The sequence below is a fragment of the Laccaria bicolor genome, genomic scaffold (assembly GCF_000143565.1).
Source record: "Laccaria bicolor S238N-H82 LACBIscaffold_38 genomic scaffold, whole genome shotgun sequence".
NCBI classification, from domain to species: Eukaryota; Fungi; Basidiomycota; class Agaricomycetes; order Agaricales; family Hydnangiaceae; genus Laccaria; species Laccaria bicolor.
The window spans coordinates 402003-423770 of NW_001889909.1; the positions used below are offsets into that span (position 1 = coordinate 402003).

At 47.5% G+C, this 21768-nt stretch overlaps 7 protein-coding genes across 7 annotated transcripts; 2 read left to right on the forward strand and 5 right to left on the reverse strand.

The window, feature by feature from the left end:
* Positions 1–1714: 1714 nt before the first annotated feature.
* LACBIDRAFT_393541 (uncharacterized protein) lies at positions 1715–6618 on the reverse strand (the record flags this gene model as incomplete). Its single annotated transcript, XM_001886564.1, has 7 exons — positions 1715–3994; positions 4043–5632; positions 5687–5734; positions 5783–5921; positions 5979–6112; positions 6164–6294; positions 6342–6618. 7 exons carry the CDS (start codon positions 6616–6618, stop codon positions 1715–1717), a joined length of 4599 nt encoding a protein of 1532 aa, XP_001886599.1.
* Positions 6619–7062: 444 nt separating this feature from the next.
* On the reverse strand, positions 7063–7712 carry LACBIDRAFT_308079 (uncharacterized protein; the record flags this gene model as incomplete). The annotated part of the gene is made up of 6 exons (XM_001886565.1): positions 7063–7128; positions 7180–7215; positions 7273–7432; positions 7482–7550; positions 7601–7620; positions 7692–7712. The coding sequence occupies 6 exons, from the start codon at positions 7710–7712 to the stop codon at positions 7063–7065; spliced, it is 372 nt and encodes a 123-aa protein (XP_001886600.1).
* A 1577-nt stretch (positions 7713–9289) lies between these two features.
* LACBIDRAFT_332105 (uncharacterized protein) lies at positions 9290–11812 on the forward strand (the record flags this gene model as incomplete). The annotated part of the gene is made up of 9 exons (XM_001886479.1): positions 9290–9418; positions 9582–9596; positions 9652–9885; positions 10020–10341; positions 10547–10731; positions 10774–10908; positions 11064–11094; positions 11259–11407; positions 11549–11812. 9 exons carry the CDS (start codon positions 9290–9292, stop codon positions 11810–11812), a joined length of 1464 nt encoding a protein of 487 aa, XP_001886514.1.
* Positions 11813–12179: 367 nt separating this feature from the next.
* Positions 12180–12472, reverse strand: LACBIDRAFT_308081 (uncharacterized protein; the record flags this gene model as incomplete). The annotated part of the gene is made up of 3 exons (XM_001886566.1): positions 12180–12227; positions 12277–12340; positions 12417–12472. 3 exons carry the CDS (start codon positions 12470–12472, stop codon positions 12180–12182), a joined length of 168 nt encoding a protein of 55 aa, XP_001886601.1.
* Positions 12473–12930: 458 nt separating this feature from the next.
* Positions 12931–14364, reverse strand: LACBIDRAFT_332106 (uncharacterized protein; the record flags this gene model as incomplete). Its single annotated transcript, XM_001886567.1, has 6 exons — positions 12931–13031; positions 13210–13360; positions 13416–13615; positions 13666–13877; positions 13930–14007; positions 14195–14364. The coding sequence occupies 6 exons, from the start codon at positions 14362–14364 to the stop codon at positions 12931–12933; spliced, it is 912 nt and encodes a 303-aa protein (XP_001886602.1).
* Positions 14365–15870: 1506 nt separating this feature from the next.
* LACBIDRAFT_308083 (uncharacterized protein) lies at positions 15871–16032 on the forward strand (the record flags this gene model as incomplete). Its single annotated transcript, XM_001886480.1, has 1 exon — positions 15871–16032. The coding sequence occupies one exon, from the start codon at positions 15871–15873 to the stop codon at positions 16030–16032; it is 162 nt and encodes a 53-aa protein (XP_001886515.1).
* A 1957-nt stretch (positions 16033–17989) lies between these two features.
* Positions 17990–19660, reverse strand: LACBIDRAFT_332107 (uncharacterized protein; the record flags this gene model as incomplete). The annotated part of the gene is made up of 5 exons (XM_001886568.1): positions 17990–18819; positions 18876–18935; positions 18988–19106; positions 19208–19411; positions 19542–19660. 5 exons carry the CDS (start codon positions 19658–19660, stop codon positions 17990–17992), a joined length of 1332 nt encoding a protein of 443 aa, XP_001886603.1.
* Between the last annotated feature and the right edge of the window lie 2108 nt (positions 19661–21768).

Consider the following 21768-nt stretch of genomic DNA (forward strand, 5'->3'; position numbering starts at 1 on the left):
GTTCGAAGGAGGGGTAGGGGCCGCGGCAGTCCTCTACAGGAAAGGGGTCGAGGAGCCTGAAAGAATCTTACGTTTTCATCTAGGTTCACTGAAGAAGCATACCACCTTTGAAGGGAAAGCGGTCGGTTCGATCCTCGTGGCATGGATGCTACAAGATCAACCAGAGGTAGGAAGATCGGCAATCACCAGCTACACAGACAGCCAGGCCTTCATAAAGGCGACGAACACGAGGAAACCGGGCCCAGGCCAATACCTGGTAATGGGTTACCTGGGCCTTACAGAGGTTATGGGTGATGGAGCTGACATCCCAGGTCCTGCAGGTACCGACAAGTTTGCGCTCAAGTGGGTGGCGGCTCACATGGGGGTGAAGGGGAATGAAAGGGGGCGAAGAAAGCAGCACAGGGCGACTCAAGCCCACAGGAGGAACTGCCCCTGATACTTCGCAAGCGCTTGCCATACAGTGCGTCGGCGGTGAAGCAGGAGTTTGCAGAGCAGCTAAAAGTCAGATGGAAGAACACGTGGAAGGAATCACCACAATACGCCAGGTTTCAACACGTCGACAAGGACTTCCCCTTCAACAAGTTCCGGAAAATCAGCGACAGGCTTTCCAGGCCCCAGGCAAGTTTACTAACACAGATACACACCGGCCACATACCGCTCAACAGCTATCTCCGTCGGATCAATAAGTCGACCACTGAGTGTTGCGCATCATGCTGGAGTAGGGAGCGACGGGAAATCACAGAGACGGTGGTGCATTTCTTATTTGAGTGTCAGACATATGCGGCAGAGCGATATGATATGGATAGAGTGCTGGGTCGTCACTCAAGGGATCTCTGAGGAATCCTGGCGAGTTTGGACAGGGTCAAGGAGCTGCTCAAATTCGTGGGGAGGACAGCCAGGCTCAAGACAACGCTTGGAGACACACTAGGTGATGTATCTCACTTAGAAAATGAAGAAGATTGACGGATAACACATGTTTTCAGGAATCTAGCTACCACAGCACAGGTTTCAACAGAATAGCTGGCCCCAGCCAGCGGGCTCGCCCAAAACACCCCCCTCTCTCTCTCTCACCCACCTCTCAGTCTGCGGACCTCAAGCAGAAGACTCCCTCTCTCAACAGATACAAGATTCACACCGGAAACGCAGGAAGACAGCTACGCACAAACACCGAGACATACGTCTCCACCTGATCATGCTCGTCCCATCGACTGTGCCTGTCGCTTTGCGATCGGGTACTTAACAGGCCGAAACACTACCAAGATGGATTGCACAGATAAGCAAGAAGACGAGACTACCCCGCTTACCTATATGGATGTGCCCCAAAACGGTGTTTTTGTGCCAGGCTGGGTGGGGGAATGTTCGCTGTGGGTGTGCCCTCACCAGTGCATGGGGCAATCTCAAGGGGGTCAGGAATACATGGCATTAGGGGCCATAGGTAGTCTACAAAAAGTTGTAAAGTCTGACATAGGGCCTCGCCCTAATAGACTCTAAATTTGACTCGAAAAAAATTAAAATTAAAAAAAATTAATTACCCTTCCAGAAGACTTAGACATAAGTCAATAGTCTCATTGAGAAAGTGTGCAAACAGACAAAATCAGTGAGTAGTTTGCTCACAGCATCTTGATCAATAAGCAGATGATGAGTTTTCCAATAATATATACTTCTGCTTCAACTATGATAATTACTCATATTGTTACATACTGGTTGCAAGTATCTAAGGAGTATAACACTCATGCCATGAAAGTCCCAGCTTACTATCCTTGAAAGAGATTTTGGCAGAGCCAAGTTGAGAAATAATAAGAATGCTATGCGGATGATGCAGAACCTTGCAAATAGTTGGTGGGATCCAAACAAGATGATTAGAAGCAAAGCAAATCCAGCCATCTTCATTTATAACCCATAAAGTATCAACATGTGAATTAGCACTGATACCAATGAACTGATCTCCTGAAACAAATTTAATCTGGTTATCATCATTCAAAGGTACAGCCAAATCAATTGGGTTGTGATACTTCTGCAAATTTGTTAGTTGATCATCTTTGTTAGCATTCCACACCCGTACTGAGTGGTCAGATGAACCAGAGACAATTTGGTTGCCATCAGGTGAGAATGCAACTGAATCCACAGTGGAAGTGTGACCTTTCAACACCCTCAGCTTTTGACCTGTTTTTGCATCCCATACTTGCACTAATTGGCATGAACCAGAGATAATTTGGTGACTGTCAGGTGAAAATGCAGCTGATAGTGGGACTGGATTGTGCAGCTGCATTAGCTGCTGGCCTGTCTTTATATCCCACAACCGTATTGAATTGTCTAGGGAACAGGACATAATCTGCCTGCCATCAGGTGAGAATGTGACTGAGTAAACATGGTCAGTGTGACCTTGCAGCTTCATCAGATGATGGCCCATCTTGACATCCCACACCCATACTGACTGGTCCCAAGAACCAGATACAATATAGTCACCCTGAGGTGAAAATGCAACTGAACCAACCATGTGAGTGTGACCTTTTAGCTTCTTGAGCTGGTAACCTGTCTTTGTATCCCATAAACAAACTGATTTATCTCCAGAACCAGATACAATTAGATGGCCATCAGGTGAGAATACAACTGATAGAACCCAATCACTGTGACCTTGCAATGTTTTCAGTTGGTGGCCTGTCTTCACATCCCATATCTTTATTGAGTGGTCATAGGAACCAGAAACAATTTGATTGCCATCAGGTGAGAACATAACTGATGAAACATGATCAGCATGACCTTGCAGCTCTTTAAGCTGGTGGCCTGACTTTGTCTCCCACACCCGTACTGAGTTATCCAGAGAACCAGATACAATTTGGTGGCCATCAGGTGAGAATGAAACTGAAGTAACAGAATTTGCATGGCCTTCTTGTTCCCTCAGCTGGCCTGTTTTTGCATCCCATACATTGATTGAGCCATCATGAGAACTAGAGATGATTTTTTGGCCATCAGGTAAAAATGTCACTGACCCAACACAATTTGTATGACCTTGCAGCTTCCTCAGCAGGTGGCCTATCTTTGCATCCCACACACATACTGAGTGGTCTCTAGAACCAGAGACAATTTGATTGCCATCAGGTGAGAATGCAACTGACAAGACAAAAGCAGAATGGCCCTGCAGTTTGCTCAGAATGTGGCCAGTGTCTGCATCCCACAAAAGTATTAACCTGTCAAAGGAACCAGATACAACTTTATGGCTGTCTGGTGAGAAAGAAACTGAGGACACCCAACCACTGTGACCTTGCATCTCTATTAGGTGGTCACCTGTCTTTGCATCCCAGACCCACACTGAGCCACCAGCAGCACCAGATGCAATTTTGTGGCTATCAGGTGAGAATACAAGTGAATTAGCAACATTTTCAGGACTCTCAAACTCTCTTAGCAGTTTGCCTGTCTTTGTATCCCACACCTTTATCAAGAAGTCATGAGAACCAGATACCACTTCAGAGCAATCAGGTGAGAATGCAACTGATTGGACATCACTTGAATGACCTTGCAAGTTTATTATCTGGTGGCCTGTCTTTGCATCCCACAATCTTACAGACTTGTCTTTGGAACAAGAAGCAATTTGGTTGCCATTGGATGAGAATGCAACAGACCAAACAACATCAGTATGACCCTGCAGCTTCTTTAACAAATGACCTGTCTTTATATCCCATATCAGTAATGATGAATCTTGCTTAGAATGAGTGACAATCTGGTCACCCCTCCCAGATACAGATGCACTTGTTATATGTTTGTTGGTAGTTATTGTCAGCAAAGGGACTGTAATAGCATCTTTCAGTAATGTAATTGATGGAAGTGCAGTAAAGCGGTGTTTCCAATGTGTCCAGACTGGTGAATCTTGATACCATGTAGATAATGCTGAAATGTATAAATGTGGAGTTGACTCTGATGCATAACTCCCTGCAAAATGAGCTGAAAAACCTGCAGCATCTGACAAGTACTCCAGGAGACCCAGTGGCTTTATTCCCTAAGATGCATCAGTGTTATGATACTTGATACTACAAATTTTTCTTACTTTTTTGAACCATTCTTCAGCATCTTTCAATGATGATGGACACTCAAATTTATGACCAATAAGATTCATGGCCTCAATCCAGAAAAGCAGTTTGTTGCACATGAAGTCATCAAGAAATTGCAATAGTTCATTGCTTTCATCATCTGCAGTTGCTGCCTGAGAGAGGTGTGTAGCCCAATGTCGGGATGCATATCGTAGAACAGGTGAGAGATTTCTGAGTTTTTCACCATTAAGTCCTAGCACATCAGAATCAAACTGAAATGATGACTTGAGGTTACACATATTGAAATGCAGCAGTTTTCTCATGATGATGAAACACTGACAAGCTAGGATTGCATGATGAGCAACTTTGTCACAGAATACATTGATCTCTTGACTTGGACAGCCTTGCTTGAGGAAGATGCTGAACTTTGCTGTTGCTTGAGTGAAAATGAAATCAAGAAATGATGTGTGGTACCAGTAGACACATTCATCTTTAGAAGAAATGAACAGGACAGGATGCAGTGATTCTATAGTTTTCTCAACTGTATCCTGATCATTATCACTCAGATGAGCTATAACAGACATGGTGATCCTGCTTTCTGCACACAGAACTGTGTGGAGGATCGGCAAGCGTTCATCACAGATACGTTCATCAGAAAAAGCATCTCCTAAGATTTTTTGATACAGCTCATTAACTGCATTACGTTCAGACCCCCTACTTGATACTGGCCATGAGTTCACAATATTTTGTAACTGTTTCCGCTTCTCATGAACTGAGAAAGGTTGGCTAGGTGATGATATGAATCTCACAGCAGTAGCAGCATAGATAAAGAATCCCTGTGCCTGGCTTGCCAGTTTTACTAGATTAGGCTCATCCTTTAAATCTGGGAGTGCAGAGGACAAATATTTCTCAATGTCTTTTTGGACATTGGAAACATCAATCTCATAGAGCTTACAAACTGCATTTGGAGGGAATGATTTGCAAAGGTCAAAGAGTGTAGGTTCTGGGCGACTTGTCACAAGAAATTTGATCCCTGAGAGCTCACCCGAGTCCACAGCATCAAGTAGCACCTTCAAAAACTCAGTTCCATGATCACTTTCATCAAGAGCATCCACTACTACTACAGGCAATGGAAGGCATTGACGGTGGGAAAGAGAAGCCTTCCATGGATTTGTAAACAGTTCCTCCAGCTGGAGTGGCAGCCTTGCATGGGCAATGTTAGAGTCTTTCTCCAGAACAGGTAAAAGCTGAGATGCAAATGAAGAAAACAGTGCAGCAAGGTCACGACAGATTGTTGTGATGAGGAGCTTTGAGTTCTTGCTGTCAAGTTGGCGTGAACAGAAGAAAGAGACAAATTCAACATGTGCTGCTTTTAGCTCCTCACAGATAGTGTAGGCAATTGTTGTTTTGCCCAAGCCAGCCAGTCCAGTGAGCCAGTAAACAGATGGAGCCTTTGTAGAGTCAGTCTCCTTTACCCACTCCATGATCTGCTTGATGACATCAACACGAGTATCTTTCGTGCACGGCCCTCGCGAAATATTATCGAGGTTGATGGCAGCAGTGAAAGCCGCATCGTGGGAGCGGGGAAGGGTCTGGAAAACTACGTTCTGAAAAAATGTTGTTAAATAATGGCAAACTTGGTCATAAGTAAGATACAATACCTTCAGAATATCGCGCGTGTTCCTCTCTATCAGTAAAGTTAGACCAACCTGGATGTGGTCAATGAAAGAGATTTAGAAAGACCACGATCGACTTACAAGGAATAAATGAAGAGCGTCTTTAATTGCATTGCATGAGGAAACGAGCTTCCCCGCATGATCGCTATTACGAGCCAATCTTACCAAAAATCCCCGTTCAATCATGGCCATGATCTTTTTGTCCTCTTCTTCTAGCGATCTTGGATCTTGTGTTAGTGATTCGCAGTTCAGAAGAGACGGAAGAGTAGAAGCGTACTTCAACAGCTGCTTCATAATCCGATCCAACGACGTCTGGTCCCTAGGTTCCGCTAGCTTGACTGCGAGCTCCGACCCCAAATCAGAAATGATTTTCAAAATCCGTTCCATCTCTTCGTGGTTTCCAGATGTCCTCTATCAAAAGCGTAAGCCAGAACAAATACGTCAACATCACACAGGACGCACCTTGTACAATTCGACACACTCGATGAAACCGCTAAGAGCAGTCTTCAGAGGAGGACAGAGACCTGAGCACTCCTTAAGAATTTTGACAACTTCATAGCCCCCACTCAAAACATCTCTCGCAAATTCCTTGACTAAGCGGGGGTTAGAGCGCTAACAACTTGCACAGATGGGTATATACCTGGAAGAGATGACGATGGGTCCTGTTTAGAGGAGCCTACAACAGCTACTGATGCGCTGGGGGAAGATTGTACATCGGCGCTGCGTCCCTCGGTGGAAGGCAACCTGGACATGGGTGGAGAAGTTGTACCAGAGGGTGTTACATGCGCGCTCTGGCCCGTTTGAGTTTGGGCGGCATTATTCGACGACGATGAACGACTTCGGAACGATTTCCAACTGTTCCGAATGGCGGAAGGCGAGAGGAAACGAGTTTTCTTGTTCTGTGACTGGTTCGACATGATGTGGTTATGTTGCAAGTGGTGGAAATGTTGGTAGCGCTCAACATGGAGTTCTCACAGATGCGGCGCGCTGAAAGAAACACAGCCCCGTTATCTGACTCGTGTTCACCCATGCATGGAAATGGACTCTCATCCATGTCAATCCGTGGGATATCCGCATTTCATTTGGATCTACGATACAGGCCCGTTCGGTGGATTCCCTCATCAACGTGACGGAGGTCTAGACCTGCTCAGCGCCGTTTCCTTTCCCCGTATGAACTGGCAGAGCGTCCCGAGAAATGAAGCTGGTTGCAATTTGGAATCCTTTGGTGAGCGGCCTTGAGTTCATAAGAATCAGTGATTAAATAATTAACGAACTCACCCGAGGCAAGAGTCAGAACAAACTATGCAGAGGTGAGTGAAGAAACATCCGCCCCTCTGTAATGCATCTATCTCGTCCCAAACTCACCCCCGCGTTCGTTGGTTGCAGTCATTTACGAATGGAGGACTCGCTCCACAACATTCTAGCCTCTGTACATTAGCGGAAAATTAGCTTGTTCGTGGAGTCGAGAGAGAGCGTACCGCGTGCGTCCCGACATCGCTGAAAGTTCCATTGGCCTATTCTACTAGGGCAAATTATCGGGAAGAATCTTGAACACCAAGGGAACCACGTACCATCCTCCCCCTTGATAATTTCTCAGTCTGCCACCTATCGCAATTTCTGAAATGTACACGCTTGAGCGCCAATGAACATGCATGAGTGAGCAACAGGAGGTACCATACTGAAGGACACGGGGGCACCATACGGCGTACAGCTATCCTAAACGCTGCGAACCTATTCGCAAGGTCAATCAAAAAAAGTCAAGGTCACGGAGGCACCATACCGCATACATTCTGCATCCAACGCCGCTATCCTATCCGAAGGCTTGATAGAAAGTCCTACTTCCCTCTCTCTAAAAGAGAAACATCAAAAAGACGAAAGAAATTTAAGAAAATGACGTACCCAACCCGTGGAGGTTCCAGCTTCAGGTTGTCAAAAATCCAACAGACGAAAATCAAGACAGTCTTGAGCGCACAATCAAACCGGCGCGTACCTTCTTTTCTGCAGCTAACATTCAGGAACTGGATTCGCCTCTCTCCATTTCGAGCGTTTCTGTCGTTTACCCGATTGCCACGATTGGAGATTGAGATACGGTGGTTGGGTCTATAATTTTCTCCTCAACGTGTACGGCGAGATGGTTGACGCGTTCAGCCATCGCGGGGAGACTTGTTCTATCCTCAGGTGGTGAGCGATTAGCTGTATTCTCAAGTGGGTGGGCGAATCGTTATCCCCTCAAAGACTAGTGTGCGGTTCGATATGCCGCAAGGTCGGTCGGTATGATCGCTATGTGAAGATGCGGATGTGGGTGCGGTCACACCTTGGATGGCGGACGTCATCGTCGTGTTCATACGGCGGATAACGCAGATGGACGGGAACGAGTGACTGAACGGGTTTAGTCGATCGTCGGTAAGTAACGAGAGGCAACGTCAAAAGAAGGACGCAAAGGAACACCAATACTCACGCGTTGATAGTAGAGGAGTTCCGCATCCCCGTCGCGGTCTCGAACATCCAAATCGTCCCTTCAGCCTTCCGCCTCCACGAACCATCTGGGTTCAAGTTGGACCTGAGTCAGAGTTGAGGTGTACGCCACCAAATGTCTGCCTCCGCCTCCAAGATTCTTGTGTGTATTAGAGGTCCCGTACGCGCCGGAGATAAGCGATGAATCACGCCATGCAGTTCCTATCGGCATCTGGGGGTTGGATGGAGCGAAAGGTCTGAAGAAAGTCAAGTCGATTTCGACACGGAGTAAAATAACGAGACTACCGATTGGTGAGACTTGACATGAGCAGTGCTGTTCGACTGTGAGGTGGCAAGAGAATCACGAACAATGGAAGAACGGACCTTAAGCTTAAGCACCACCTCCCACATATCGTTCCTTTCAACCTTTGCAGCTTTTACTCAACCTTTACCACGTCAAGGTGTCAACGGCTTGTCATCCGAACGCGCTCCCAAAGTCCGTATCCCGGGCGTGTGCAGTCGGATTGCAAGACAGTTGCACGAAATCGGGGGTGTAGAGGGCGGAGAGTAGCCGCCGGCGCATTTGAGCGCAGTTGAACAGAGGAACGAATGGAAAAGCCAATTCGATATGAGAGAAACGGACAACTAGAAATGGTTCGGTAAACGTGTTATATTACAGAGAAAATCTTACCTGCATAGTACCCGCCTACATTTCTACTCCTGCAGTCATCCAATTGAACACAGTTGCAAAGAGAAATCGCCGATGGGCGTTGCTGACCAGGAAAGCTTTGCTCCTGTTTATTTTCTTTGCCACTGATGTAATCGCTTTTCGGAAACTAGTACTTCTGATCTGGCGATTCTGAGTGGCGAAGGGAGGTTAAAGCTGCTAACGGCTCCAGGAGTCGCGTGAATGTGAGTAGGTATTCATGATTTTGGGGGGCCTACTTAGCGTGGCAGGATGTTGGCAGGAAGTTGGAGTTACATCAAGCATCCCGTCACCCGTAGCCCCATTTTCGCGCCACGGTCTTATTTAGAAGGATCTCTCCTTGTCCATGGAGCTCGCTACACCTCACATCGATAGCGGCTTCACAAAGGTCGAGGTTGCGCTCAGGGTCGCCATCTGCCCATACGAGTATGGGCTACAACGATGATGGTAACGACGACATGAGCTCGCCCCCTCCTCGTGTTGACGACAACGAGAATTTTGAATTCGACGATCCGCCATCTTTCCCGCCGCCTCTGCCGCCTCGAATTGTTTATCTGGTACGAAGGGAAGGTCTCCGTCGACTACTGGACATTCGCAAGGCACTTGTCAACTTTCCAAAATATGAGTTATCTGCGTTTTCAATGCCCCCTTCGTCCTCTGCGGTTAAATACGAACTAGAAGCATCGTAGTCTGTACACCAATAATGACGAATGGTTAAAGCCCTCCAACCAGCCCGTAAGCGCAATAGGAGTCGTTGTCCCCAGAGTTTCATGTGACATCATTCTTATAGGTGTGTCTTACTACTCTGACCTTGCCAGTAATGTCGTATTCCATCCCAGCAACGCGCTTGCCACCTAATCGCAGCACTGAATCGCTCCATACACAAAGGATCCGCTTAAAGCCTGCCGAAGTTTTGGCAGCTCGAGGTATCACCTCGCTAGTATGGGCGGGAAATGCACTCTCTTTCGTTCACTCTGCCCATACAGGGCTTGGAGAACTTCAACCTATTGTGGAAGATATACAGGTACAAAACGCTGTGCAAGAGATCAGGAAGGAGCTCCCATTTCGGAGGGATAAAATTCCCCATTGGTCGTGGATCGAATGGGATATGTATGACCCTTGGCCCCCGAGCTGTTATCCACACTCTATCTCCTTAAGCGCCTCTGGAAAACCGGAAAACCGGCGCCCTTTTTCTCGGTCGACGTGAACGACCAAACTCGCACACTCGCACTTGGCAATTTCTCTCCAAAAATACGGTTTCCTACCCTGCCAGCCTTTATAGACTCGCTCGTCACGGTCCCCTTGGAACCCCCGTTGGGTTACTTTCATTCCCAGTTGGCCGGGTTTATGAGAGGTTATTTGTCATACCCTTGGGTATTGGTAACAAATTGGTACTTGTTTCTTCTCATCCAAAAGACGGCGCTTAAAGTCTTAGTAGTACCTATTCAGACTTGTTTCGGACCGTCATCCCTCCGAATGGGTGAGCCATGACGGACTTGACAGCGCGTATAGAAAGAAGCCCTGGAGAAAAAGTTGCTAGGGTCTGGCGACGTGTCGTCCACCTCTCTGGGCCAATATCGCATTTGGCACAACGTTCCAAGGTGGCTGTTCATTTACAAGGCTGGTATTCATTAACGAAGTAGCTAGGATGGCGATGACTTGCTCGTCTCCACATTCCTCTGCAGCTGGCAGCCTGCCAACGATGCGGCAGAAGGAGCACAAGGAATTACATGTCAACTCGGGTGATTTCATGAAGAAGTATGCGGAGGCTGAGCTCACGATTCGGCAGCTGACTCTGGTCGCCTCCAACAAAGTTGCGTGGCAACTCGGCACCGAATCGCGATTTAATTACGGTTATACAAAATTCACAGTATTGACGGGACCTTTCCGTTGACACCTGACCGTCTTGTAGCTCTTTTACTCGGCTCAAGAAGAAATTGGGAGGTACAAGCCTACGGACGAATTAAGGCATGCGCGTGTGTATCTGGGACTTGGGTTGATTTTTGATTTATTCTCTCTGATTGGCGGTGGAAATATCATCATTACGGTACGTGTGTTCTCGAGCAATTTCTTGAACTTACCTATCTCGCTTCTGCCTGTGGAAAAGATCTTTGCAGTCAATCCCGCCTACTCGGCGGAGGCAACGCAACGGAATGGAATATCAGTTCGAAGGATTGGATGTCGTGCCACACCTACTAAAAGCCTGTGACCAACGTTGAGGTTACCCTCTCTGGTATGTATGTACCATGAATTCGATTTATAAGTAAGTGTTCACAACCCTGCTACCCCATAAGCCGATCAACGGCCCCGAGCCGCTCCCTGACAGTCCGTGTTACATAAATATTAACCAATTAACCCTTCTCTGGATATCCAACCGCTTCTCGAACAAGAAAATAGCGAGCAGTGATAAGGCTTCCTCGGTTCACGCTACGAGCCTGGCCACGTATACCGCCCCGGCTCCCGATTTCTCGTCACGCGGATCAAATTACGGCCAAAACATGCAAGAAACCGCTAACTTATTTGGTACCCATCAGCATATAAAAGCAGTATGTGCAGAGTCAGTATTCGTTAGACTAAGACTCCAGTCAAGTGTAGTCTTTCCAACAATCCTAGTAGTGAGGTTCATTAACCACTCCTTCCTCCATAGTCGAATCTATTACTGATTGTCCTCTCCATGTTCTGTTCAGAGTATCATGAAGACCTTCGGCATCTCTACCTTCGTAACTCTCGCTGTTCTCGTCCACCAGTCCTCCGCCGCACAGTGCAGGTGCTTTGGGCGTGAAAATTTAGAGACCATGATGTCCTCCATGGTTTGCTGCCGTCAAGTCATGGATGCTAACCTCACGAAGGGTGACGGCTCAGTGCCGTGGTGCGAAGTAGTTGGGGAGAGATATTCGGGCGCCTTTAAGAGCTGTTGCGACGCGCGTGAAGGCAATGTGTCTTGCATGTAAACTCACTGGATCGAGGACGGATCAGGGTTCCACGAGTTGAACGGTATGCTGGGCGAGGCCAAGATTGCGTCGAGTGAGGTTCGAGCCGGGTTAGAGGAGACATGATATAGTGCCTTGTAGGTGTCCACAGTGGCTATTATCAAACCAAACGAAGAAGCAAAAAAAAAAAAAAAAGAGAGAGAAGGGAAACCAATGCAATATAATATAATACGGCAGGTAAGCATCATAGTCTGTTGATCGGCAGTTACGCCCGCCAACTTGAATAATGACGTGGTTAAAATCCTTATCATAGGAGTCGTTGTCCTCTCTATAGGCGTGTCTTATTATTTTGCAATAATGTCGTATTTCACCCCAGCAACGCGCCCACCTAATCGTAGCACTGAATCGCTCCATACACAAAAACTCCGTTTAAAGCCTGCCGAAGTTTTGGCAGCTCAAGATATCACATAGAACGAGAAACGTACCTCGCGTTTGGCAATCAATGACGAGCACGCCTCAAGCTTGGGACGGCGTATATGGTTGACCATCCTATCCAAAAAAAAAGAAAAAAGAAAAAAAGAAATCAGCGTCAAACGGCCAAAAGACGCAACCAGAAACGACTCACCCCTGCTTATTCTTATACTGGAATATACCAATCAATCCCCTCAGCGGAACCTCCATAACAACCGTCTCCCCTCCTCCTCCTCAGGCCCCATAGGATCCTCTAACGGCGACAACTCCCCAGGAATGGCATACCTGAAACCCTTGACGAGAACCAACAGTAAGCCATAACGCTCCTTTCTCCGAGTCGACGGTATAGAGTGGATTGCGAGGATTGCTCAAAAATCACCAGATTGACTGTGGGCTTGACTAGAAATTTATGATTTTATCTATGAGTAAATTTCATCGCCTAAATGTGCCTGTACGCTTCTGACGGGTTCCCTTGCAGAAGCTTGCAGAAGTGGCCCTCCTTGTTTCAGTAGCGTCGATTCGGTTTTATTAAGGTTCAACATGAGAGGAAGAAAAGGAGCTCTTTCGAGCTGCTTTCTTACGCTATATAGATCTTCGATTGGACATAGCTTCGACACCGCTTCCCTGCACCCACAGGACCTGCTTCGGGGCCCGATCTCAATATTTTTTCAAACATCAAGATATAAACTCGAGAGTACCATCGTCGCATCTACAGCTCCGTGATTACGATCTTCGAGCGTCATTTCTACGTGAAGCAGTACCTTACTACCTAAAGAATTGAAGGAGCATTTTTCCAGATGTTTAAAGTGCGGTCCTTCATGTGCAGTCCTTCTCCGTCAAAAAATCCTTGCTATCCGTGTCAAAAGGTTGACCGATTTTAGTCGTATTCCCATGCAATGAACCAAGGCTGTCCAAAGTTATCACTTCGGTCCGCTCAATACGCACACCTGTCCCTGAAGGCACACCGCTAGGCACCTTGCACCGGAGAGAGAGGCTCCCAACTTCTATATGGTAAGAGCTCCTTACATCTTCCGCCGCGACTTGGAAGATGAAGGCGATTATGACGCTGAAATTGCAAACAATCAGACTAACGGAATTCTTAGTCGAGTTGAAGGTCAGCAAAAAGGACGCGAAGAGGCAACCCTATACACACCTGGATGACTGCCGCCAGGGCCTCAGATAACCCGCCACCGTCTACTATCAGCCAACAAGCATGATTGAGACTGAAAATGGTCATAGCTATCGTGCTGGAGAAAATCGTTATAATGCGGATCTTTTGTGGGCTTGATAACTTTGTATTCCAGACAAGACGGAGGGGCGCTACAATTAAGATGACGTCGCTCAACGTATCGGCTGTAAAAGAATGAGACAAATCATCATAAAGCCATGATGTTGAAACTCACTGGTCAATTGTACGATCGCAACTCTCAAGGGCATTACACATATCAGATGGCCTGGGCCCCAATCCGCGTTTTTCCCCTCGCACGTCCAGAGCAGTTGAGCAGTAAGAATAACCCATGTCAGAACGAAAATAGCGGCGATCCATTTGAGAATATACCGCATTCTTCCATTGGAGATGCGGATCACGATAAAAAGGATTGAAATTCTGGCAGCCCTAGATAGATGCAGTTACGACACATGGAATGGAGTAGCAGTGTGGATCTTACGAATTGACAGCAATATAAGACTGGGCAACACTGATTGAATGCAAGTTAGTAGGAAGTCCTTGATGCCAGGGAAAAGGCCTGACAGGTAATAAATAGTTATTTTAGTTGCAAGAGTGTGAGACGCTGAAGGAGCAAATCAAATTAGTATGTATGATGGTCAGGGAGGAAGTAAAAACGTTTACTTTGATTTTGAAGGAAGAGCTCAAAAGACGTCATGAAAATAATCCCGAGGATCATCGTCAGCGCGGCCCATATATCATCCCACCAAATATGAGTTGTGGTCTTTCGGCGCCATAGCCGAAAGCAGGTTGCAAGGACACCGATCAAGGTGAGAACGAAGTTCGTGACTGGTATAAGTATTGGGATGTAAATTGGAGATACCGAAGCAACATAAATTAGTTCACCTCGAAGCGCCAGAATGGTGGGCGTGTACATGGTCGCAAGCAATACCGTCGTATGCTTGCACAACGCTTTAGTCGGTTTTGTGGGAGAAGAATGGGGTGGAGCGGCGACAGCTCAAAAGAGTTTCAGATGATATGTATATGTTGCGACCCTCCAGGTGCCGTTTGTGTCGCAGTGGGAATTGAGCCTTAATAAGCGGAACCAATTTCACCAAGGGCAATGCAGTGCGGGGATATTTGAGAAAAAGGCTTCGAACGAGGCGTCTAAACCCGGCGCGAACGCAGGAAAATTTCCCAGGTGGTGCCTGAGGCTGGATGGCAAACTCCACCGGGGCGCAGCGTGGCGCATCTGAGCTGAATGTAATAAAAAAACTCGAGGCAAAAAATTCCCAATATCAACCCCGACACTGCGAGTCCTGCACACTTCAAGTTGGGCCTCAAGTTACAATTGCTAGAATTTGGTGAATGTCGTACTAGGGATGCCAAATATGTGTACTAACCTCTCAAAATAAGTTTGATTAACCTGAACTGTTGTACTTCTTCCGGGAAACAGGCTGACCATTTATCCAACTCCGATAGATGGTCTGTCCCTGTGATTTCCATGCAGTTTGATGGCAGCGGGTCCACATGAGGTCGCAACTCAGCTCAAGTCAAGCTCAAGTAAGTTATCGTTGAGTTATCGCCTATAAAAAGAGAGCTGTGAAATCGTGAGCGGAGAAATGTTTTCGGCGAACCCTCGATCGATATTTAATCATAATTTTTGTTGAGTTTGAGCCTAGCTACTCTAGCGTCAGTCGCGGATTGCGGAGACAAAAAAGCTCAAGAGCCCTGAGGTTTATTTTGCGAGGCCTGGATCAGCATTATCCTTGATCTTCCATGGGCTGTAGTCCCAGTCCGCCGATTGCGTGTGGTGTTCTAACCGCACATAATCGATCTTTCAATATTCAACAAGCACTCAATCTATGTAAAAAAATGGTACTTAAAACATCTAGCTTGCACAGACTGTTCAAATTTCAATCCCAATCTTTGGCAGAGCCATTTGAATTGACTAAATATCAGGAAATTATTCTGAACTCGACGACTACTAGTCTTTAGGTGTTCCAGCGATGGAGTCACGATTTTTTAAGATTGCTAATCGCGTGCCGTGTTTGTCGACGTCGTCAACGTTGTCAAACACTGTCTCACGCCCCGTCACGTTGCCGCCGCTAACGCTCATCTCTTCTCATCATGAGCCCCTTGCTTTTCTAGGACAACGGTCTCGTACTTCTTTCGGAATTCGGGTTTTGCAAACCTGGCCAGCTATCACGCTCACTTGGATCTCTCACAGTTGAACACGACTCCACGGGAAAGTGACCATTAGAGTGATTTCTGGAGACTGAACTTTTCAGTCCCACTAATTGAATGGTCTTTGAGGAGGAGGTTTGTGAGAGGACGCGCCCGATAAGCTTTGAAACGCTCAAGGTGCGTTTGTTTCGTCTTATCGACCCATTCTCTTCGTTGATATATCCCGCTGGAACATAAGTCGGGCAACTTTTGCTGAATGCCAATGTTTTTGATAGGGAGAGCAGCCACGAAGCTTTGCCCACGCCTTACATGTAGACGGCTCCGCCTCTCGCTCAAGGGGCTCCTCTGTTTCCAGCTCTCGTCCCCTCCCCCACACTTATACGTTAGGAACGTCGAAACTATTTTTGGTCGAAGTTGAAGTGCGCTCTCCGGATTCATTAATTCCTCATCCCCTACCTTACCCATCATCAGGACGCTATCGCGGTCAAAGCTGCACAATAGTACACCGTTCATTCACCTACTTTGAATAGCCCGCTTGGATTCCGGACCTGAGTCAACAACGATACGGCCAGATTTACGGGACTCCTGGTGGATTGCTCATGGTTGAGCCTCGAGTTGGCGTCCAGTTGCGCGGATGACATCAAACAGTACCTGTTCGAAGGCTAGGTGAGTTTCGTTCAGCCTTTTCCACTCTCACATCAGCACCTCGGGGGTTGGCCTTCTCCATCCCCTTCTTGAGCTCTTCTATGCGATTGGCAGTGGCCACTCTCCCCGCTCCGATCTCTCTGTCGGAAATTAATCCCGTTCGTTATTCTTCTCATTGTTCACTAAGACTTTCCATTCGCACAGTAAACTCTCGAATATATCACTGTCCCGTCCCCGGATGACGACACCCCTCCGCTACCGATCGCCATGGTATGTTTTTCTTTTCTCTTATCCTCTCAACCTCGCCATTCCCAGAATCCGCTTCAACTCAGTTTATGAGATTTTCCTTTCTTTGTCCTTCTGTCGTCTTCATTCCCTCTTTTTTATGCTGTTCGACAACCACCTGCTACTTGGTGTTCTGCACGGTTACAAGTCGAGAATTCTTCTTTTTGGACCCTGTCTTTCGTTTGCTTGCGTTCGTGATCTCATTTGTTGGGCCAGGTGCTGTATTTGTTATGTTCTTGCTGCCTGCATTTCAGACTTCTGCTTCTGTTCGAAAGCCACTCTATCTTATTGCGGTTTTCCCTTTGTGGTCCTTGACTCTATCATACGCCCAAGTTCTCTGTCAGGTGACTACTCGGACGGCGCCTCTCTTGTTTCCCTCTTGGGGCACGTTTCATCTCTCCTTGCTTCCTCCCCACGGTTCCCAAGCATCTCATTATCCCCCGTCCTTGTTTCAGTCCTTCTGCTTCGGCCAGTCCTCATACACGTGGGGTCAGGGGGCCAGGCCCACGTTCACGCGTTCACATTCTTTATGAGCGTCAAAATGAGTCCTCGTGAACAGGCAACGTTGCGAACAGCTGCTAAAAAAGAGTTTTGCAGGCGTCCACCTGATCGTCTTCTTCGCGCTTGGATGATAAGGATACCTCTCCCTGACCCATTCAATCAACACGCCGGCGTCATGCTTCCCAACTTCCCGGAACGCAAGAGATCCTACTGGATGAGCCCCAAAACACACGGGTAAGCTGATGATATACATAGGTCGGATTTGTTTGCAGACACCCTTTCTTTTCGCGATCCAAATTCCAGTGATTACGTGAATGTTGCTGCAATGTTGGGAGGAAGTGACTCGGTCATACCCATGCACTGTCTCATCCCTCAAGATAAATTCCGGGGCAGAATTTGCAGTACCGACGTTCTGGGGTCATATTTTTCGGCGTGTTTTAAGGTATCCAGATGAAAGACCGTCTTGATAGCCTCGCGGAAGGTGACCGTCTTTTCTGCACACGTGCCGCCACAAAAACTATCGCAGACGCTGTTTTGTAGTAACCCAGCCCCACTCCGGAGGGGCGGAACGTCTTTGATTTATTTACTCGCACGATACCGCTAACCTGAAGGTGAGTATCTCGCACATCGCCCCCCTCCGGCGCCGCTTCCCGAGTGACGAAACACAGGCCTTGGCATCATCACGCGGCCTTATGTCACTTGTCGGATATTTAAGTATATGTATTCAATATTGAGTGTACCATATGAACTCGTCGTATTCATCGGCTACGCGCCAAACTCTTTGGGCCGGGAAAGATAATGGTTGCACAATCATCTAGTGATACAACAAATGGGAATACATACATGTTTATTTTTTACATTAGTACATCGATAAGTAGGTCACAACTGTTTGTATGGGTCATATAATAGTGTCCAGGCGACGCAGAAAGAGAAACCAGAGACGGTCAGGCAATATCTCTCGGATCCACACTCTTGGTGCCCTTTCTCTTCTCACGCTTGGAATCTATGTTAAGCTCACCCCCAACCCGCTCGCGGGCTGGAGGTGAATTTTCAGGGACTCGGGCCAAGAGGTCACCAAAAGGAGATGCGCCAGCCTGACCGCTACCACTCTGTGGACCAGATGTGTGTGTCCAGTAGGTATCCGTTTGGTGTGTATGCCGTCGTTGTGTTCGGGCTGACGGGGATGGGGAGTCGTCCGTAGCACTGTAAGGAGGTGGATTGAGGCGGGATCTTCGCGGCTCTGCCCAACTTTGAATTCTAATGGGAGTGGTGGTTGAAGCATCGTTCACTGGCGTGGGCCCAGTTGCACTTTTCCTGTCACCAGGCGGGATATTTATGGGGCCAAGCGGACTGATGAATGGGTCAATGACACCTTCCAGGTTTGAACGTGTTGCGGTGGGAAGTGTGGTGTGGGGGATTGTAGCGATTGGTGAGTTAAGGTATGACGGGGACTGTGGGCTAGTATCGTGACTGTAGGTGGTTATCCTGCGATCTTGAGGGGAGGTGGATGTTGAGACCAAGGTTGCGTACCCAAGAGAGCCAATCGAGGTCATGGTTATATCAGATGGTGACCGAATGTGTGTCAGATGCTCCATAGTTACGGATGGTGAGTATGGCGGGCGAGTAGTGCGCCGTCGCCTACAGATCAAGAAAGTGGTCCCACCTGCCAAAGCAACGAGGGCGAGCCCGCCAACGATCATGCCAACGATAAGGCCAATTGGAGTTCTCTTCTTCTTCGAAGCGGAGGCAGCAGTGCTGCTTATGTCACGGTGTCCTAGATAATAAAATCTGGGCTTTCTCTCGTAAAACTCAGAGCTTGCATAGAATTACCTTGTTGCGAAATGTTCTTCGCTGTTGTTACGTCAAAGTGTTGGGATGGCCAGGTTGTTGCTGCAATGCCTGTGTAAGTCAACGACAGAGAGGGTGATTGTTCAAAACTGACGATCTGTAGTGGCCCAGTAGGGAATGAAGGTACCGTCGGGAAGCGGATAACTACTGGGGAAGTAACTGAAATCCCAGAACTTTAACAACGAGATAAAATGGGGGTACTGGAAATGATACCTATTTGTTGTTGTTTCAAAATTTTGGCAGGATTGGAAATATGGAGCAACGCTATCAACGATGTGAGTCTCAATGAGGAGTAACTACTATCGCAGACGCACTTTGGAACGGCTTGCATAAAACCCTGACAGTCCGCGCAAGCAGCCAAAAGATTGTACGCCAGCCATGAACTAGGGGGGTCGGTGTTGGCATTAGCTGTGAGTGGGTGCGAAAAGTTGCAAAATTGCACCATGTGCAGACGTTGGCGATCGTTGAGTTCGGATTGGTGTACGTATTCGTCGAATTTAATGCAGGAATGTACCAGCCTGATTGGTATTTCAGCTCAGTCAAAACTCTGACGGAGGAAGAATCTGCGACGTACTTCCACCCTGGCAGGCTCCAAGAACCACGGCCGCCAATAAGCACGGCGATACCCCCTGAGAATTATCCGCCCACAGAAAGTCGACGGTGCAAACGGCTGATGTCTGGGGACCTCGACGTTGGAGCGTCCTTCCGATGAGCGCAATAACAGGAGAAGTGCCTGCAAAAACAACCAAGAGGAGGCTGAAAAGCATTGATATCTTCTTGCCGTAAGGTAGCGAGGGCGACTTGTGCTGGGGGGTGACGGGGGTTTCAAGCCAACATAGAAGCCAATTGATAAACCTGGTTCTTGTGAATCAAGAATAGGGCTGACCTAGGGATATCGCCGAGATATCAGCTGGATCTGTCACTGCCCGCACGTCACCTTCGAGGGTGGTTCTGACGCCCAATGTCGAAAGTCGATTCGGAGGTCAGTGGGCCCGTACGTGGATGGGCGATCCCTGTTCCTTTTTTTGAAGCCCTGACATTTTTTTCTTCTTCCCTCTGAAGACGACGTAACGGCGGAATCAAGGCGGAACGCCATCAGATGGCATCAGGAAGATGAGGTTTAGGCTGTGTCGAATATATTAGTCGGTCAGGCAAGCATCTTCCAAAGTTCCTACAAGCAAATTTATGACTTGTGATTCTGTGAGCGGTGGGAGTGCATAGGTGCATAGTGACTGGCCTGGTCTTTCGGGACTCGTTTATTTGGTTTCGCTTTCCCACAGAAGCCGTTTGAAGCCAATTTCCCACGAGTGTACGTAATCCTCATTACGCTCTACTGCAATAACATTCAGCTCCCAGTTCCGACGTGTATTGTGCTAACGGGAAAGGTAGCTAAACTATTTGGCGGAATTTTACTTGACACTCATTCTGTCCACCTACTTCTATCTGCTATAGTCGTGAAGTGATTTCTTCAGTCGATCGTTTAATCGGCCGCCATTCGATGGTGAGATCTCGGTATCCGCCTGGGTGTTACCGTTCCAGGACGGAAAGTAGGTTCACTGCGAAGTCCTCAGATAAGTATGCAGTGTTTGAGGATATAGGTACTTATCTAGCTCACTTCACAACATCTATTTTTATCGACTGACCGTCACTGACTGAATGGGTCGTTTTCTACATCATTGAGATCACCACCTTCCGTTTCTCTCGTGAGAAACGGTTTACTAAATCCTGTCTTACCTGGCGTTTGCGAGCGAAATCTTTCATCTGGCCCTTTGCACAGCTTTTCGCTTCGTTGTCGACGCCTCTCCAGGGACATTGCGTTGATACGACCAGTTCGCAAAGAATTTTGACCTTCATAAGGAGGAAGATGGATAGTACGGAGGCGAAGGTAGATGCTTAAACCAAGCGACTTGACAAAATGACGGGAAAACACTGAAACTAAACAGGCAGACTGTCAGAATACTAAAGAAGGCAGCATACTATCCTGACTCTACAGAACCTAGTACGCACTTGAAAGGGTAAAGAACAAGCTACAGGGTTCGTTGTGTCGTCATCCCCTTGCATTAATTGAGGCGCAAGCCACCCCTGATCCCCGCAAAATACTGCGACTTCATCGGTTATCTTTTCAAGCAGAGAGAAAGGCGTAAAGAAGCTCAATCCGAGCTTGTCCCTGCTGTGATTAGTCGAATCTTCCAGACGTTTTCCCCAAGCTCCCTCAAGACGACATCGGATAGTCCGAGAAATCGCCAGTATACGTCGCTTCGAAAGGGTCCTTACACCTGAAATAAGGATGAATTTGAGGTGATTCAGAGCATCACGAGCACAGCCTTCTTCTAGTTGAGAAGATAGGGAAGTTGGTAGAGGCGAGAACGGAAAATTCCGCCAGGTGCGGCCGCGCGGGGGAAAATGGCAACATCATAATGGAAACGTGTAGAATACAGCGAAGGTGGGGGGTGAGAACAGCCTGCAGCCTGAAACGAAGTTAGAGTAATACCAAAGCGGGCAGTATGAAAGCGCTAGTACGAAGACGAATGTGAAGAAAGGCTCACCAGGTTACCACACAACCAAATTGCAACTTGTCTCGTCATTTTACATGCTATAGACATTATGATGCGTGGGCAGATACCGCTTCTCGTGGAAAAAGGGAGCCGTAGAAGACGAGTAGCCGAAGGCAAGAAGCTCTTTGCATGAAGTGCGCGGGGAAATGTTGAATTCGTAACCAGTGGTGTTAGAGTAAAACCAGATGGAGACACGATAGTCTCCTGCAGATGATTGGACAGAGAATCGATAAGGTTGGAGAGGCAGAAGAGCGCGAGAGAACTATTGGACCGCTAGATGGTTTACCCAGAGAGATGCAATGGAACCCAGAATCAGAAGT